We start from the raw sequence: 19,127 nt of genomic DNA on the forward strand, positions 1-19,127 counted from the left end.
TGAATACGATACATCACAGCTTGGCTTGTCCTGTCTCTGGTCCAGCAATACAATACCTCTTGTGCAAATACAATACCCTACCGCAGTGCAAATACAATACATTCAGTATTTTCAGTGCTCTTATATAGAGGAGATAGTGAAACTTCAAAGAGACACTTGGTTATAATATGACTAATACTTTTCTGCTGTGGTCAGATTTCGTGTGTGTGTGTGTGTGTGTGTGTGTGTGTGTGTGTGTGTGTGTGTGTGTGTGTGTGTGTGTTAGCTACATGTTTTTATCAAATTAAACCTCCGTTAGTACAGCAGCTCACATTAATGTAGTTAACTATAATGGAAATCATTTTAAGCCAATGACGTTAGTGCGGAATGGTTTCAAGCCAATGACATGTAGCAATTTTGGGGAGGGGGAATCCTGTTAAGCCAATGACGTAGATTGTTGCGTTATTTGGGCAGCAATAACTTAAGCCATTGACATACTGTATCACATTGTTAGTGTCCAGTATGCTCTAACCCAATCTTAATCCAAGACCACCTGTTTCTCTCTCTCTCTGCCTCTCTCTCTCTCTCTCTCTCTCTGTCTCTGTCTCTCTCTGCCTCTCTCTCTCTCTCTCTCTGCCTCTCTCTCTCTCTGTCTCTGTCTCTCTCTGCCTCTCTCTCTCTCTCTCTGCCTCTCTCTCTCGCTGTCTCTGCCTCTCTCTCTCTCTGTCTCTCTCTGTCTCTCTGCCTCTCTCTCGCTCTCTCTATGCCTCTCTCTATGCCTCTCTCTATGCCTCTCTCTATGCCTCTCTCTATGCCTCTCTCTATGCCTCTCTCTATGCCTCTCTCTCTCTCTCTGCCTCTCTCTCTCTCTCTCTGCCTCTCTCTCTATCTGCCTCTCTCTCTCTCTCTCTCTCTCTCTCTCTCTGCCTCTCTCTCTCTCTCCTTCTGCCTCTCTCTCTCTCTCTCTCTCTCTCTCTCTGCCTCTCTGCCTCTGTGTCCCCTCTGGCTTGCCTCTCTCTCTCTAGCTCTCTCTCTAGCTCTCTCTCTCTGCCTCTCTCTCTCTATCTCTGCCTCTCTGCCTCTGCGTCCCCTCTGGCTTGCCTCTCTCTCTCTCTCTGCCTCTCTGCCTCTGCGTCCCCTCTGGCTTGCCTCTCTCTCTCTCTCTCTCTCTCTCTGCCTCTCTGCGTCCCCTCTGGCTTCCCTGTGACACTCCACTAGCCTCTGTCTCTATCAATCTATTAATCTGTTGGGCTGGAGTGATTATGCCCCCCTCCTTCTCTCTCTCTCTCTCTCCCTCCCACACATGCTCTACCCCTCGAGCAGCCTTCCAACCCCTCTCTCCCATCTCTACTTTCCTCACTCAACCCCCCCTCTCTTTCTCACTCTACCTTTTTCCCCTCTCTCCCTCCCTCCATTCTCTCTCTCCTCTGCTATTAGACAGAGTTGTGTAACGAAGTGCGGTGCTGTGTGTTTAATCTGCCTTACACTAAGCCACCTCAGTCATGTGACTCCCTTAACTCGTTCCTGTCTGTCTGTGTGTGTTGCCATGCTGCCTTGTCTCTTGGGAGGCTTGGGCAGACCTCTACTGAAGGAAACGTTGTTTATATTTTGTTTTGTCATTACTTGGACACTGATTGGATGCTGATGCTTGATGCCTGGGCCTTGCCGATTGTGGAATTGCATCGTTAGCAGACTGCTGTTACTGCACCTCTACAGTGAATAGGGACATTGACTTTCAGGAATAACTTTTGGCATTTAGTATGGACGTTACTGGGAAGTGGCTAGAACATTGGATATAATGTGGACTTGTAAAAAAGATCAATATTTGATTAGTAGGTAAATGTTTTGATATATCTGATTCAGGGCTGAATGGTGACTGAGGACATATACACACAAGATGTGGAGAGGAAGTGTTGTCTTGATTGGATTAAGGATATATATGTGATTATGTTATTCAGTGTCAAGTATTCTCTTCTTACCCTTGCGTGTGTGTGTGTGTGTGTGTGTGTCATCACACAGACATCTGAGACTACTGATAGTTCTCACCACATAGACTTGACCAAATCAAATACCACAAGGTTTCCTCTCACCCAGTGTAACTCTTTTCCCTCCTCCTACAGGTCTGAAAAATGATGCTTTCCATCGTGGCTGTTTGATGCTGCTGCTGCTTGGGTAGAGCGGCTCGTTGAGACGACTCTCTGCCCCCCCCCAGCCCCCTGTTACCCCCACCCACCAGCCACCATGTTGATCAAGGAGTACCGGATCCCCATGCCCATGAGCGTGGAGGAATACCGCATCGCCCAGCTCTACATGATCCAGGTGGGTGGTTACTGGCTAGCATAGAAAATACAGCACACAGAATACATATACAGTTGAAGTCTGAAGTTTACATACACCTTAGCCAAATACATTTAAACTTAATTTTTCACAATTCCTGACATTAAATCCTACTAAAAATTATCTTTCTTAGGTCAGTTAGGATCACCACTTTATTTTAAGAACGTGAAATGTCAGAATCATAGTAGAGAGAGTGATTTATTTCAGCTTTTATTTCTTTCATCACATTCCCAGTGGGTCAGAAGTTTACATACACTCAATCAGTATTTGGTAGCATTGCCTTTAAATTGTTTAACTTAGGTCAAATGTTTTGGGTAGCCTTCCACAAGCTTCCCACAATAAGTTGGGTGAATTTTGTCCCATTCCTCCTGACATTAGCTGGTGTAACTGAGTCAGGTTTGTAGGCCTCCTTGCTCGCACACGCTTTTTCAGTTCTGCCCACAAATTTTCTATGGGATTGAGGTCAGGGCGTTGTGATGGCCACTCCAATACCTTGACGTTGTTGTCCTTAAGCCATTTTGCCACAACTTTGGAAATATGTTTAGGGTCATTGTTCATTTGGAAGACCCATTTGCGACCAAGCTTTAACTTCCTGACTGATGCTTCAATATATCCACATAATTTTACTACCTCATGATGCCATCTATTTTGTGAAGTGCACCAGTCCCTCCTGCAGCAAAGCACCCCCACAACATGATGTTGCCACCTCCATGCTTCCCTTTTTTTCCCCCTGAGGTCTTGGCTGATTTCATTTGATTTTCCCATGATGTCAAGCAAAGAGGCACTGAGTTTGAAGGTATGCCTTGAAATACATCCACAAGTACACCTCCAATTGACTCAAATGATGTCAATTAGCCTATCAGAAGCATCTAAAGCCATCACATCATTTTCTGGAATTTTCCGAGCTGTTTAAAGGCACAGTCAACTTAGTGTATGTAAACTTCTGACCCACTGGAATTGTGATACAGTGGATTATAAGTGAAATAATCTGTCTGTAAACAATTGTTGGAAAGATGACTTGTGTCATGCACAAAGTAGATGTCCTTACCGACTTGCCAAAACGATAGTTTTGTTATCAAAAAATGTTTACCTAAGTGTATGTAAACTTCCGACTTCAACTGTATCATGTAGCATAGTATTGCATGGCTAACATGCATCAATCAGGATACAATAGAGGCAGAATACAACATGTTCACGAAGCATTTACGGAATATACCATCATCCTAAAACAGTGGTCTAGGTCAGAGAGTCATCAGATTGTTGCTGTGACCCAGAAGCCCTACTGACCCTAGATCAGGTGTTAGGTGGTGATGTGAGCTGTGTGTGTTCTTGCTTGCGCATGTGTGTGTGTTTGTGTGTGTAACATGGTGTCTGGTTGTGTTCATGGTTCAGGTCACCAATTTAATGGGAGCTTTCTAAGGCCAGCTGGCTCTCCATATGCTTGTCTCCAATGTTTTGCGCACAGTCTCTGTTCTCTCTCTAGAGGAGGAAAATATTAGTTGGTTTTGTGGATACGAACCCACGGTACAGTAGCTACTTTTGAAGAGCAGATCTTTCCTAGGACAGTCGCAGCCAACCAGTGATGTGACTTCAGGACATTATCCTAGAGGATTATGGGTGATTAGGTCACCTGGTGACCCCTGACGGAATACGGTCTGTTAGACCAACACTTGATGGAGCTCCATGTGCTGCCTGTTTTAATGTTAATGTAAACGTTGTAAACCTTACCCACAAACACATCTCTCCTCTGGGGCAGCGTCACAGCTGAGCGGTTGGTAGCCATGGTAACCAGTGACATCAGCAGCAGCGTGGCAGTGGCAGTGGCTGCCGTCATTTGTTTGCAATGAGAATAAAAGACAGAGAGAGGGAAGGTGATTGGGGGAAGCAGACAGAGAAAGGGGGCACGGAAGAGGGAGACTTACAGAGGAACGGGCAGAGACTGATGGAAAGGGTCAAAAAGAGAAAGAGAGAGGCAGAGATTGAGATGGAGGGAAATGGAGAAAGAAAAGTCCAAATGATCCAGCCAGTGTTTCCATGACAATGTTACACTGCTGATTTTGCAGTGGTGGAAAATGTACCCGATTTGTCATACTTGAGTAAAAGTAAAGATGCCTTTTAATAGAAAATGACTTAAGTGAAAGTCACCCAATAAAATCCTACTTGAGAAAAAGTTTTTTTTTAAATGGTTTTAAATACACTTAAGTACCAAAGGTAAATGTAATTATTCAAGTATACTTAAGTATCAAAAGTAAAAGTTTAAATAATTTCAAATTACTTCTATTAAGAAAACCAGACGGAACCGTTTTCTTGTTTTTTAAAAATGTATTTACAGATAGCCAGGGGATGCTACAACACTCAGACATAATTTAGAAACTAAGCATGTCTTTAGTGAGTCTGCCAGTTCAGAGGCAGTAGGGATTACCAGAGATGTTCTTTTGATAAATGTGTGAATTAAAATATTTTTCTGTCCTGCTAAGCATTCAAAATGTAACGAGTTCTTTTGTGTCTCATGGAAAATGTATGGAGTAAAAAGTACATACTTTTCTTTAGAAATGTAGTAAAGTAAAAAATATAAATAGTGAAGATACCCCAAAAAACTAGTAGTAGTACTTTCAAGTATTTTTACTTAACAAAATCACACTGGTGTAAAGTACTTATCTCCTCGATTGGAGTGTGTGTGTGCCAAATTAGAGACTAAACACAGGGAGAAACGAGGACAACAGACAGTAGGATGGAGAGCCACCTTATGTTGGTCCTATTCAGTATGTCCATGTGAAAGACTGGAGAGCTGCAATGTGGACTGTGTTCATAAGCTGTATATAATTGGTACTTATTGATACATTACTGTCCCTTATTGGTCACATACTAGGCCGACACACACCTGGTTTCCTTTGGCTGAAGTAATCATTTGTATGGCTGGAAGAGACTGACTATGCAGTGTAGACCTTGAGGACCTGTTTCATGCTAACTTTGTGTGTGTGTGTGTTTGTGTGTCTTTTTGCTAACCTTGCGGTATCATATAAAATATTCAGCGGTAACTGGGGCCCAGCAGAAATCAGACCTCAGCAAAGCCAAGACATTACTATTCCTGTGGTACTCTCGGTCTCTGCTGCCCTCTCAGCTTCCAGCCCAGCACAGCATGCCACCATTACTTACTAACACTCATTTCTCTCCATATTTCTCTCTTTCTATCTTTCCCAGGCTCCCTGTCCCTCCATGCATGTCTTCAGGCTCAGATACTGTAACCAAGGAACTCTCTTTTGGCTCCCGGGATCTTTTTTTTCTTCTTAAAAAAACAACAACTTCTTATCTATTTGTCCTTGGTGCCTGGGCTTTACTGTTTCTCTCAGCACAAAACTTTCAATCTTCAGGCAGATTCCTGGAAACACTTTTTTCCCACTTTTCTGTCCATGACATTGTTTTTCTCACGTTCAACACTTCTCTGTCCTTCACTCTTGCCAGCACCATGTCATAGACGGAAGTACTTTGGGCATCTCAGTAGTTTAAAGTGGCTTCCTCTCCTCGAGTCCTTTTCTCCCTCTGCACTGCTGTCAATGTCAAACCACTGGACAAGTGAAAGCAGACTCCCTAGTAGGCTTCCTAACATGTAGCTTTCCCCCACCTATGTCATGTTTTCAAAGAGAAGATGAGGAAAGGAACAGACCTGGGTTCAAATACATGCATATTTAAGGAATTGTTATTTAAATACAAATGTTCATTTGAGTATATTTTAAAAAAATATTTACATTTTTAGTCATTTAGAAGACACTCCCCACTGGGCACACCACGTCATTTCAACGTGGACATTTTTGTTCATATTTGGTTGAGACGTTGATCAATGAGATTTCAACCTTTTTATTCACCCACTCAAAAAGACAGAAGCTTGTTGAAATCCTAATGGGTTACCACGATGCTTTCAACCATCTAAATATACAACCAAATTCCAATGGGACTACAATGTCAAATATTTATGCAACAACTTAATGTGTTATCACTCTGCTGCATCTAACAGCACAACCAAATGAACCGGATTGCAGTTGAGATTACATTCATTCAACGTACAGTGCAAGGATCAATGCTGTTCGAGAGTGTGCGCACATTTCTATGGCAATTGTGAAGATCTCCGCAGACCTGCGATCTGTGCATGCTATTTTGAACATGCACACTTTCTATGATTACATAAAAATACATTTATAGTTACATCAGGCTAACATCAAAATGTGGCCATGGCTGTATTTGTATTTATTAAGAATCCCAATTAGATGTGATCAAGGCACTTGGATCACACATTAAAACAAAAGATAAAACAGTGTATCGTGTAATATTGTTACACCACTACATATCTACAATACAAAATGAGTGATACCACTATACAACAATATTACAATGTACGTGTATGTAGATTGGGTGTGCTAGCGACAGTCTGCGTATGTTTGTGTCTGTACCCGTGTGTGTGTGTGTGTGTGTGTGTGTGTGTGTGTGTGTGTGTGTCTTCGCAGTTCCCGCTGTTCCATAAGGTGTCTTTTTATCTGTTTTTACCTAATCTGATTCTACTGCTTGCATCAGTTACCTGATGTGGGATAGAGTTCCATGTAGCCATGGCTCTATGTAGTACTGTGTGCCTCCCATAGTCTGGTCTGGACTTGGGGATTGTGAAGAGACCTCTGGTGGCATGTCTTGTGGGGTATGTATGGGTGTCTGCTGTGTGCTAGTAGTTTAAACAGACAGCTCGGTGCATTCAGCTTGTCAACACTTCTTATAAAAACAAGTAGTGATGAAGTCAATCTCTTCTCCACTTTGAGCCATGAGAGATTGACATGCATGTCATTAATGTTAGCTCTCCGTCTACATTTAAGAGCCAGCTGTGCTGCCCTTTTCTGAGCCAATTGTACTTTTCTCTTTGTAGCACCTGACCACTCGACTGAACAGTAGTCCAGGTTTGACAAAACTAGGGCCTGTAGGACCAGACTTGTTGATAGTGCTGTTGAGAAGGCAGAGCAGCGTTTTATTATGGACAGTCTTCTCCCCATCTTAGCTACTGTTGTATCGACATGTTTGACCATGACAGTTTACAATCTAGGGTTACTCCAAACGGTTTACTAAGGGTTGGTAACAGGCTGATTGGTCGGCTATTTGAGCCAGTAAAGGGGGCTATTCTTTAGGTAGCGGAATGACTTTTGCTTCCCTCGAGGCTTGAGGGCACACACTTTCTAGTAGGCTTAAATTGAAGATATGGCAAATAGGAGTGGCAATATCGTCCGCTATTATTCTCAGTAATTTTCCAGCCAAGTTGTCAGACCCTGGTGGCTTGTCATTGTTGATCGACAACAATAATTATTTCACCTCTTCCACACTCACTTTACAGAATTAGAAATTACAATGCTTGTCTTTCATTATTTGATAAGTTATACTTGGATGTGCAGTGTCAGCGTTTGGTGCTGGCATGTCATGCCTAAGTTCTTGCCAATTAAAAAAATCATTAAAGTAATTGGCAATATCAGTGGGTTTTGTGATCATGAGCCATCTGAGTCAGTGAATGGTGGTGCTGAGTTTGCCTTTTTGCACAAAATGTAATTTAAGGTGCTCTAGAGCTTTTTTTTATTGCAATTCTTCATATAATTTATCTTTGTTTCATAGTATAGTTTGTTCTTTTTATTCAGTTTAGTCACATGATTTTTCAATATGCAGTACATTTGCCAATCGGCTGTTCAGCTAGACTTATTTGTTATTCATTTCATGAACCTTGTTTCTTAAGCTACATATTTTACTGTGGGCTATTTTCAGCACTTTTCTGGGATGCTTGCTTGATATCATTGATTTACTGGGAAGCTTAGCAGAAGTAGACATGCTCATGTTATTTATGTTAGTGCAGGGTGAGCTGCACACAGTGGACTCCCTGCTTGGGCACACCACCTCAGTGCTAACAGCCTAACGCTGGTCCGTAGGCACGAGATTACTGCATACAATAGCGGTAGGATCAACAGAGGCATTCAGGGTAGTTAGAGGGACATAAATTAGGTTACTTACATTGTGTCTACCAACACCCCTGGTATAATGTACATTTGCCTAAGCATTATGACAACTCTGCGTCACAATAGTAGGGATTAGCTTAGCTGGGCTTGGGTCATTGATAAGTCATTGTCATAGCGTAGCCTTATAATGCTGTGAAATGATCCAGGAACCGAAATGATTTGGGTGGAACCCATCCTCCTCAGAAAACGTGATTTGTTTCCAAAAGGTGTCGGAATTGTCAACAAAAGTTACACCCATTGAACTGCAATAATCACTTAGCAAGTTGTGAAGAGCGAGAGTCCTGCTAAAGCTCTCAATGCCACGATTTAGAGAGGGCACAGGGCCAGATATGATGGGTCTTTTATTAGTGTCTAGCAGGGAATCAATCAATCAGCTCTTTAAAATCCAGTTTCAACTGTTCAGAGCTGCCTTCATAATGTCATTAAAACCCACATGGACTACGATAGAATCGATTTCCATGTCCTGACGTAGTACATTCGGGAGCAACTTAGTAATGTCATTTGCCCAAGCCCCGGGATAGGACATTGTTTTTGCACTAGGAACAGTCATATGTCTTAATATGGAGCTGCCCAAACTCACGGCTGGTGAGAAATGTTACTAATTTTAAAGTTCAATAAATAGTGTTACATTAGTTTGTAAGAGCCTTAACTTTAGGCTATTTATTGTATTAAAAAAGTATTATTGAATTGTGTTTGGTTGAAAACGCAACCAAATAACATTTAAAGGATGTCTAATTCTTGGATAGTTTCATCTGACTCACTGGCTTAATCCTATTCTTTTAACTTTTATTTTTGGTTTAGTTGGAGACGTGAAACCAACAGAATTTGTAACTTGTTGACATGTTAGTAAGCTATTTACTGTATTGCTAAAGTGATATTGAATTGTGTTTGGTTGTCAATGCAACCAAATATTAACATGTAAAGTGCTTTTAAAGATTGATTTGATTAGATTTTGGATTGAGATGGAGACGTGAATCCAAAATATCAATGATTCATTTGTAGACAAACTGGAATTATTGCCAGAGGAACTATCCAAGCAGGTTCCATGTTATCCAGAATCATTGGGACGTCCCAACTTTGACATTCCCCATTGAAGTTGAAATTGAAAATGGTTAAGGTTGAAACATCACAGTTGAAAAATATATGGCAAATAGAACTAGACGGTCTTCAGAGATAGATGGGAGGTGTTGAAGGTAGCTGCCTGTTCAGGGGCAGAACGACAGACTTGTCAGCTCGGGGGTTTGAACTTGCAACCTTCCGGTTACTAGTCCAACGCTCTAACCACTAGGCTACCCTGCCGCTACCCCAATTTGGTCGTGTTGGCCTTTAAATAAAGAATGATTTGATTTAGTACTATTCTTAACTTAGATTTTTGGTTGAGATGAAGACGTGAATGGGAGACCTAAAGAATAACTGTAGATAGATCAAATCTCCAGTAGGAGGTGCTGCACAGCCTATAGTTTTTTTCTGTTAGTGGATATAACGCTGAAGATCTGACGTTGTTTCTATGGTACAAATTCAACAGAGAAACCTTGTTGAAAATGGGTGACAATGATGACATTATCCTGTGGTTGAAATTTCACCCTCAAAACAATACTTAAAAAAAATCCAATGTATCCAATCCAATGTATTTTTCAGGTAGATTCCACGTCACAATACAATGGCAAATTACACTGAAACCACATTGATTCAACCAGTTTGTTCCTAGTGGGTCTCATCCAGAGCAATTTACATTTAGTGCAAATAATGTGGATAAATCAGCAACTTTGATTTGAAGTATTTGAAAGTATTTCCAAATAACTTCCTATAAAAAGCCGAAACTATTTTCAAAAAATACTTATTTCCAAATACATTATTTCAGATACCCATAGCAACAGACTAGCCTCGCATGTCACCTCTCTCGACCTTACATGAATGGTTCGCTATCCGTGCAGCGAACCAGTCATGTAAGCTTGACAGATCAGGGTGGCATGCGAGGCTAGGACCAGACCTGGGTATTTAAATATTTGTATTTGAAAATACACTTGTCTGTGTATTTGAGTATTTTCCAATACATGCCAAGACTTTCCAAGTCTATTTCCAAATACATTCCAATATTCAACTAGTTGGATTTTTTATTTTATACGTTTTTTTTATTTTGCATTTTTTAATGATTTATACAGATTATAGTGGCTTCCTTTCCTCTTTACCATAGCCACTGCCCTAGCCTGAAAGCGGGGTTGTTTGGTACGCATACAGTCCACACTCAAGGTTTCCAAACGGCCAAAACATTCAATGAGATCCAGGGATATGGTGTAAGCAAAAGGTTTATTCTTCTTATATATACAAAAATGTTTATTCTCCAATCACCTTAAAGCACAGATTACTTGACATGGAAAATACAAAATATGACCTGTTTGTATGTCTGTATGGTCAAAAAACTATACTGCTCCCGCGTCTAGCTAGGACTCCTCCCCCCGAAGGCCCAACTTCCTGCCTTTATCCTAAAACACTTACAGCAGTACAATGAATGGGCAAAAACTAAGTTACACTAACAACAAATAAATACATCTCAATCAGGTAAATATAAATCATAAATATGATTTCAAATAATCATATATATTAAAATGTAATATATTTACACAAACGTACATGGAGCTCTGTATGTTCTGTCTTTTATACAAATATGTCCAAATCGGCTCTATCATACCGGCCCCTAATGGTTAAGTGCACTGAATGCACAACAATTACTTAATATTCAAACCTAGAGCCAATACACAAAACATTCTATACCAGAGCACTATTACAGTTTATAGCTATATACAAGGTCCCATATAGGAAAAGAGTCCGTAGATCTCAGTCTGAGTTGAAGTGTTCAGCAAGTGTTCAACTTCCAAAAAATATCAAAAGTTTGACGTCAAAGAATGTAAGAGTGCGACATCGAAGAATCAGAGGTGCACGTGATTCAAAGATGGAGAAGTGTGTGTGTGTGTGTGTGTGTGTGTGTGTGTGTGTGTGTGTCACTCAGCCACCTCAAGGAGCAGACAGAGTTTATTGATAGGTTCCTGTAAGATATTGGTCTTGGTCTTAACCATGACTCTCCGGACAAGACCATTGGCCCCTGACAAAGCCTCCACCACACGCTCCACTAGCCAAGAGTTCCTTAGGGCTGTGTCATTGACAATGACCACAAGGTCACCAGGACTGAAGTTTATCTTAGTTTTGTTCCACTTGTTCCGCTCCTGCATAAGTGGAAGATACACCCTGATGCATCTCTTCCAGAAGAGGTCAGTGATATTTTGTACTTGCTTCCATCTCCTTCGTGATTATAGGTCGCATCTCTGGAATAGTCCTGGTGGCAGGACTGGCTTTGCTTTCAGGTAAAGCAGATGGTTCGGAGTCAGGGGTTTTAGATCATTAGGGTCAAGTTACAGTTGTGATTGGTCTGTCATTCATAATCACCTCAACTTCACACAAGGCTGTCTGCAAAGCCTTATCAACCAGTAGTTGCTCTTTAAGGACTGAATAGAGGATATTTTTCACCAGTCGGATCAACCTCTCCCATACCCCCCATGGTGGGCTCCAGAGGGAGGGTTGAATGACCATGTCACTCCTTCCTTCAGTAATTCATTTTAAATCTTGTTGTGATCCAGCTCTTTCAGAGCTTCTCCTAGCTCTTTGTGTTCCAAAAAAGTTGGTGCCATTGTCTGTTCTGATACTTGTTACTGGGCCCCTTCGACAGATGAACCTGCGCAGGGCATTGATGCAGGAATCAGTATCCAGATAACTAGCAACTTCTAGATGGACAGCTCAACTCACAAGGCAAGTAAAGATCACATCATACTGCTTCATATGAACGCGGCCTCGCTTCTCCTCTATGGGGCCGAAGTAATCTATGCCCACATGGGTGAAAGGCGGCAAATCAGGTGACACCCAATCTTGTGGAAGGTCGGCCATCTTCTGTTCTCCAGCTCTAGCTTGCATCCGCCTGCAGAAGACACAGCTCGTAAGGATCTTCCTTGCTAAGGAGTTGGCACAGGGTTTCCAATGTCGCTGGCGAAGTCTAGAAAGCATGTGACCTCTCCCATAGTGGCCAACCTGCTCATGGATGTGGAGTAAGATCAGTCTGGAGATGTAGGAGTCTTTGGGCAGGATCATAGGATTCTTTAGTTCCGTTTGCTTAATCTTCCTCCCACTCTCAGAATGCCATTGTCAACAATTGGATCAAGCTTACAGATTGAGCCGCTTCTCTTGGCACATTTGTTTTACTTTCACAACTAATGCAATTTCTTGTTTAAAGTGCTGTCATTGCTCAAATGGAATGATGACCTTTTCTGCTTCATCTAGGTCATACACAGACAGACTTTCTTTTCCAAACGTCAGTTTGAACTTGTCAAGTTGTTCCTTCAGTGAGTTTTAAGACTCTGATCTGATCCTGGATCAGTTTGTGTGAGAACTTTCCTTTTCTGGCTTAACTGTAGAAGCAGTCTCTTCAGTTTCAGCATCCTTTCTTCAAGCTTTCTTCAAGCTGTTCCATGTGGAATAGTACTCAATCAGTTTGCTGGTCGGACTCTTTTCTTCCACACTTGTACTGTTTACGATGATGTCGTTTCTCACCTCTGGATCATCCGGAGGGATGGAGCCAAGCTCCTCTGGGACTTTTGGCCACTGTGTTTCTGCTTTCTCCGGGAACTCTGGTCCTTTGTGCCATCTCTTTGAGTTCAGGAAAGTTTCAACATGTAATCCTCTTGAGGCATCATAGGCTGGGTTGTGTTTGGAATTCAAATACCTCCACTGTTTTGCTTTCGATAGGTCACGGATCATAGCAACCCTATTAGCTACAAAGGTATGGAATCTCTTGGTATCGTTGCGGATGTATTTTAGCACAGACTGGATGTCTGTCCAGAAAGTTGACTCCTCAAGTTCAATCTGGAGCTCCAACCTTAACCTTTCTGATCTCCCCATCCCGGATCCGGGTTCGTGAATACAGACTCAAGCTCATTACCATAACGCAACGTTAACTATTCATGAAAATCGCAAATGAAATGAAATAAATATGCTAGCTCTCAAGCTTAGCCTTTTGTTAACAACACTGTCATCTCAGATTTTCAAAATATGCTTCTCAACCATTGCAAAACAAGCATTTGTGTAACAGTATTGATGGCTAACGTAGCATTTAGCATTAGCATTCAGCTGGCAACATTTACACAAAAAAACAGAAAAGCATTCAAAAAAATCATTTACCTTTGAAGAACTTCAGATGTTTTCAATGAGGAGACTCTCAGATAGAAAATGTTCAGTTTTTCCTGAAAGATTATTTGTTTAGGACAAATCGCTCCGTTTTCTGCGTCACGTTTAGCTATGAAAAAACCCCTGTATCCAGGATTGTGTAAATCTATCAGCAAGCTCATTAGCATAACACAACGTTAACTATTTATGAAAATCGCAAATGAAATGAAATAAATATGCCATCTCTCAAGCTTAGCCTTTTGTAAACAACACTGTCATCTCAGATTTTCAAAATATGCTTCTCAACCATAGGAAAACAATCATTTGTGTAAAAGTAGCTAGCTAGAGTTAGCATTTCGCGTTAGCATTTAGCGTTAGCATTAGCGTTAGCATCCAGCACGCAACATTAACAAAAACATAAAAGCCTTTAAATAAAATCATTTACCTTTGAAGAACTTCTGATGTTTTCAATGAGGATACTCTCAGTTAGATAGCAGATGCTCAGTTTTTCCAAAAAGATTCCTTGTGTATTAGAAATAGCTCCGTTTTATACATCACATTTGGCTACCAAAAAAAATCCATAAATTCAGTCCTCAAAACACAAACTTTTTTCCAAATTAACTCCATAATATCGACTGAAAACATGGCAAACGTTGTTTAGAATCAATCCTCAAGGTGTTTTTCACATATCTCTTCATTGATACATCGTTCTTGGAAACATGCTTTCTCTCCTGAATCCCAGGAGAAAATGCCTGCACCTGAAGATTACGCACAAATTTAGACAAAGGACACCGGGCGGACCTCTGGAAAATGTAGTCTCTTATGGCCAATCTTCCAATGATATGCCTACAAATACGTCACAATGCTGCTAAGACCTTGGGCGAACGACAGAAAGTGTAGGCTCATTCCTTGCGCAATCACAGCCATATAAGGAGAGAATGGAAAACAGAGCTTCAGAAATTCTGCTAATTCCTGGGTGATGCATCATCTTGGTTTCGCCTGTAGAATGAGTTCTGGGGCACTTACAGACAAAATCTTTGCAGATTCTGAAACTTCAGAGTGTTTTCTTTCCAAAACTGTCAATATGCATAGTCGAGCATCTTTTCGTGACAAAATATCGCGCTTAAAACGGGAACGTTTTTTATCCAAAAATGAAATAGAGCCCCTAGAGCTCTAACATCCTGTCCACTCGCACTGCCAATGCAAGTTCCAGTCTGGGGATCGTCACCTGCTTGAGTGGAGTCACCCTTGATTCCCCCAGTATGAATGCGATGTGGACCTTTTCCATACCGTTTGTGAACCTAAGGTAGCTTGCTGTGCCATAACCTTGTTCACTTGCGTCACCGAAGTGATGCAGCTGTGCGGTCTTGACTTGACCAAAGTTCTCAAGCATCATACATCTGTCAATCTGGACAGCTGGTCCAGCTCTGAGAGCAATCTCTTCCATGAAATAGAGTGTTCTTCTGGGATAACTTCGTCCCAGCCACACTTTAGCTTGCAGAGCGCTTGGAGAATTTGCTTTGCCTTCAATACGAATGGGGCAAAGAAACCTAATGGATAATAAACAGAGCTGACAGTTGAGAGAATACCTCTTCTTATAAGAGGTCTGTTCTTGACAGTGACTCGGAAGGTAAACGCATCACTTTCAATGTTCTGTCGGATTCCAAGTGCTCTTTCAACAGGCAGCTTTTCTCTGTCCAGGTCCAGTTCTTTTATCTGCCTGGCTTTGTGTTCATCAGGGATAGAATCCAGCACAGTGCGGCTGTTGCTGACCCACTTTGTCAATTTGAATCCACCCTGAGAGCACACATCCCTGAGGTTTTTTGTGAGAGCTATGACTTGTTCTTCTGTGGCCACTGACTTGAGGCCGTCATCAACATAGAAGTTGGACTTGACTGTTTGAATCACCTCTTCATCGTACCTCTCACAGTTGTCTTTCGCAGTGCAAAGTTTGCACAACTTAGAGAGGATATAGCATGAAAAGATGTACCGTCATTCTGTACTCCTCCAATCTTTTGTTAGTATCACCATCCGGCCACCATAGGAATCGCAGAAAGTCTAAGCCATCTTCATGGACACGTACTTGAAGGAATATTCCTTCGGTGTCTGCCATCATGGCAATGTGCTCTTACCGAAATCTTAGCAAGACTCCTATAAGCGTCTTTGCCAGGCCAGGGCTTTGAAGGAGTTCACTGTTGAGAGATGTGCTTTTATAGGATGGTGAACAGTCAAACATCACTCATATTGTTCCTTTGTGCTTACGGTGAACGCCATAGTGTGGTATGTACCATACCTTGCCATTCTCTCTGAGGTACCTTCTCGGCGTAACCTTTTTGTTATCACCTCTTCCATGAAGCCTTTGTACTCTGCAGCGTAACCTTCGTCCTTCTTGAACTTCCTGACAATATTTAGAGCCTGCTGCTCTGCCATGTCATAATTGTTTGGCAGGACTACATTGATAAAGGGCAACGGTAAGTAGTAGTGACGGTCTTTGAGGGTTATGGAGCTTACGATCCTCAGCTGACATCTCACTTTTCTCTTCAAACTCTCTCTCAGGGAAGTCATGGTTGTACTGATTTACAAAAAGAACCCCCAGGTCAGCCATTGAGATACGATTGGCCATCACCGTAGGACACCCAGATTCTTCTGCCATGGTACAATTGTTAAGAGGACCGTTCATCACCCACCCAAAGAGGATTTTCACTGCGTTTCACTGCATTGCCTTGGCTATTTATGATTTGCCAGGGTTCCATTGCCTTTGGAGCATTTACGCCAATCAGGAGTTTGACGTCAGCACCAATCTCCTTCAACTGAACCTCTTTCAGGTATGGCCACCTTTTGAGATCTTTCTGAGTGGGAATGTTCTCTCGTCACTGGGATCTTATTCTGGGTGTAGACCTTAGGTAATGCAAGAAATGTGTCACCTTCCACGTTGCCAAACCCGAATCCAGATATCTCAAAGCTCTTGGTAGGACTCTCCTGCCCCATTGTGCGTAGCAGAGTTTCAGTCTCACTGCCTTTAGCTTTCCGCTGCCTCATGAGTCTCTCCGTACAAAATGTTACTGAGCTACCAGAATCGAGAAACGCATAGGTTAACACAGACTTGCTTCCATTTGCCATCTTTACTTGAACTGGCACAATCGCAAGTGCACAATCTGTACCGGCCCCGGTATCTTCACCAGCTTATAGTGAAACAAGAGTACTGCTGACAGTCTCCTCCCGCTTTACTGCTACACCCTAATATCTGCCTTTTGGGATCTAAATCTCTCTTCCTTCAATGTGCATGATTGTGGGGTGCTTTCTTTGACAGCTCTGACAGGTCATCCTTCTTTTACATTCTTTGCTTAAGTGTCCTCTCATCAAACAGCCAAAACAAAGGCCTTTTGATCTCAGAAACTCAACCTTGGATTCGTGTGCCTTCACCTGTTGGCAGTCAACCAATAAATGCTCACCAGCACAAAATACACATGAGATACTGGGAGCATCAGAAGGGTAGATGCCTGGTCTCTTTACTTTGTATGTTTGTTCTTTTAGAGGTTTTTCAGAGTCACAATCTGCCACTACAGCTACTGCAGTGGCAAAGCTGCTTCCCCTACTCTTGGACTTGAACTGCTGTTTAAAGTCAGCTGCTGTTTTAAAAAAATGTTTTTTTACTTTTTGTTGGACAGGGGATCTTGAAGGTCTCCATACAGTGGATTCTGCAATATTTTGGCCAGTTTTTCCTTGAACGTCACCAGGTCACTGATCTGGGCCCTCAGGTGGCTTCCCTCTAAAATATCACATGCTGTAGTCCTCCATTTTCCCCTTAGTTTGTAGGGGAATTTGACATGATCAACTTTATGTTGGAGGGAAGATTAAGCTCTTCCATGTTCTGTGGATCTTGCATAGCGTTACAGCAACCTATAAGAGAGTGCGTAGCCACCCAGTCCCTTTCTATCATCCGGATTGTTGTTTGTCCAGTTCAAAACTTTTCCCATGTAAGCAGTGGTGACTTTGATTTCATTGTCAAAGTGTTCCTTTAACAACCTCTTAGCCTCTGCATAGCCTCATCTGGCTTCCATGTGCAGATAACTACGGACCAGATCCTTGGGCTGACCAAAGCTGTACTGTTCCAGGTAATAGAGCCTATCCTGGTTACTGCTTGCCTTATCTTCTATACCATGCTCAAATGCACGCACGAATGGCCTAAATGTTAGAGGATCACCATCAAACATGGGTATCTCCCTAACAGGGAGTGTGGCCTGTTTGTGCTGTAGTACAAGGTCAGCAGTAGAGAGGTTCCTGGTTCTTAAAATAAGAGTTCATTCCATCTTCTTGGCTTAGTAAGTGGGCTGCCACAGCATGGGATTGAGAAGTTGAGTCAACGCTCTCCAGGACCTTCAGTCTGGCATTATATGCTGCTATGTCCGTCTCCAGTACCATTTTTCCATCCTAACCTTCAGTTGAGCTTTCTCCAGTTCCAATGCATGCTTGTCCTGTAATGATGCTTGGTGAGCTAGTAGAGCCGCTCGTTTTGCCTCAGCTTTTAGGTGTGCAGAGGACACTGAGGAAGCAGCCTTACAAGACTTTGTTTTACTTGATGTTTTTGACACATTGGAAATGCTGTCGTGTGGTTCAATGAGTGTTTGTGGATCAACTTCAGCTTTTTTCCATATTTCCACCTCTTTCAGGAAATGTTCATAAGTTCTCATTCTTGTTTGATAATAGTTAATGCTCTCATTTTCCTGTTCCTCTTCTCTGACCAGCTCTAGCACAGATTCCTGAGCATTCTTAAAGTCTTTGTGAACAGCATTAAATGCTTCAAGACCCTCATTCACAGTTTCAATGTTTCCTCCATCAACAAGAATTTCATTCATTTTGCGTGTACACACTCAAAGATTGCCTCTCCGGGCTGCATAGAGTGAATTTAAATGCTCCTCTGCCCTCTCCAGTGGGGTCTTATTTGGGATTTCATCAGCCATCATTCACTTTTAGTTCACTCAATTTACAATGACACAGTTGTTGGTTTGATTGTTAAACGCAATGCCCCTTTAGGTCTCCTTTTAATGCTTTAAAACACAGTCATCCATTTCAGCATATTAACCCATTTTGAATAGAACATGTGCAAGTTCGGCATTTTCGATGCGTTTTTAAACATTTCATCCCATTCTAAGTTTTGTCCCTTTTAAGGAAGTTTAAACATGCAGTATCTTTAGATCCTTCAGTTGCATTCTGTTGATGCATTGCATTTCCATGTGAGGCCAAATATTAGACACATGATTAGGTTACATTGTGCATAGAATCTCAGTGTGTCCCAAACTTCAACTTCTTAATTGTTATCACAGCGCTGTGTTTTGAATTATACATTCCCAAGTTTATCAAACGTTCCAATTATAAACACATTTTGCGCTTCCATAATATGCATGATCAACGATCGCATTGAACAGGGCAGCTCATTCATTCGCAGTGGTTACTCACAGCTGGCGAATTCTAGGAGTTCAAGTCCTTCCAAGCGAGCTGTCCTTGTGTCCCAAATGCATTGACAACTTGAACAATATCCAGCGTGTGTCCGAACCGGAGATTTCCTTCTGA

The 19,127-nt window shown here is 41.9% G+C and overlaps 1 protein-coding gene across 2 annotated transcripts in view; it reads left to right on the forward strand.

The window, feature by feature from the left end:
• The window catches only part of LOC110522945 (membrane-associated phosphatidylinositol transfer protein 2), an 85,343-nt gene that overhangs the window by 24,792 nt on the left and 41,424 nt on the right, over positions 1-19,127 (forward strand). For both annotated transcript variants that reach the window (XM_036977546.1, XM_036977547.1), the window contains exon 2: positions 2,100-2,298. In XM_036977546.1, coding sequence (XP_036833441.1) covers positions 2,221-2,298 — 78 coding nt within the window. In that variant the 5' untranslated portion in view covers positions 2,100-2,220. The remainder of the gene's footprint in view (positions 1-2,099; positions 2,299-19,127) is intronic.

Source organism: Oncorhynchus mykiss, chromosome 5, assembly GCF_013265735.2.
Source record: "Oncorhynchus mykiss isolate Arlee chromosome 5, USDA_OmykA_1.1, whole genome shotgun sequence".
Classification (NCBI taxonomy): Eukaryota; Metazoa; Chordata; class Actinopteri; order Salmoniformes; family Salmonidae; genus Oncorhynchus; species Oncorhynchus mykiss.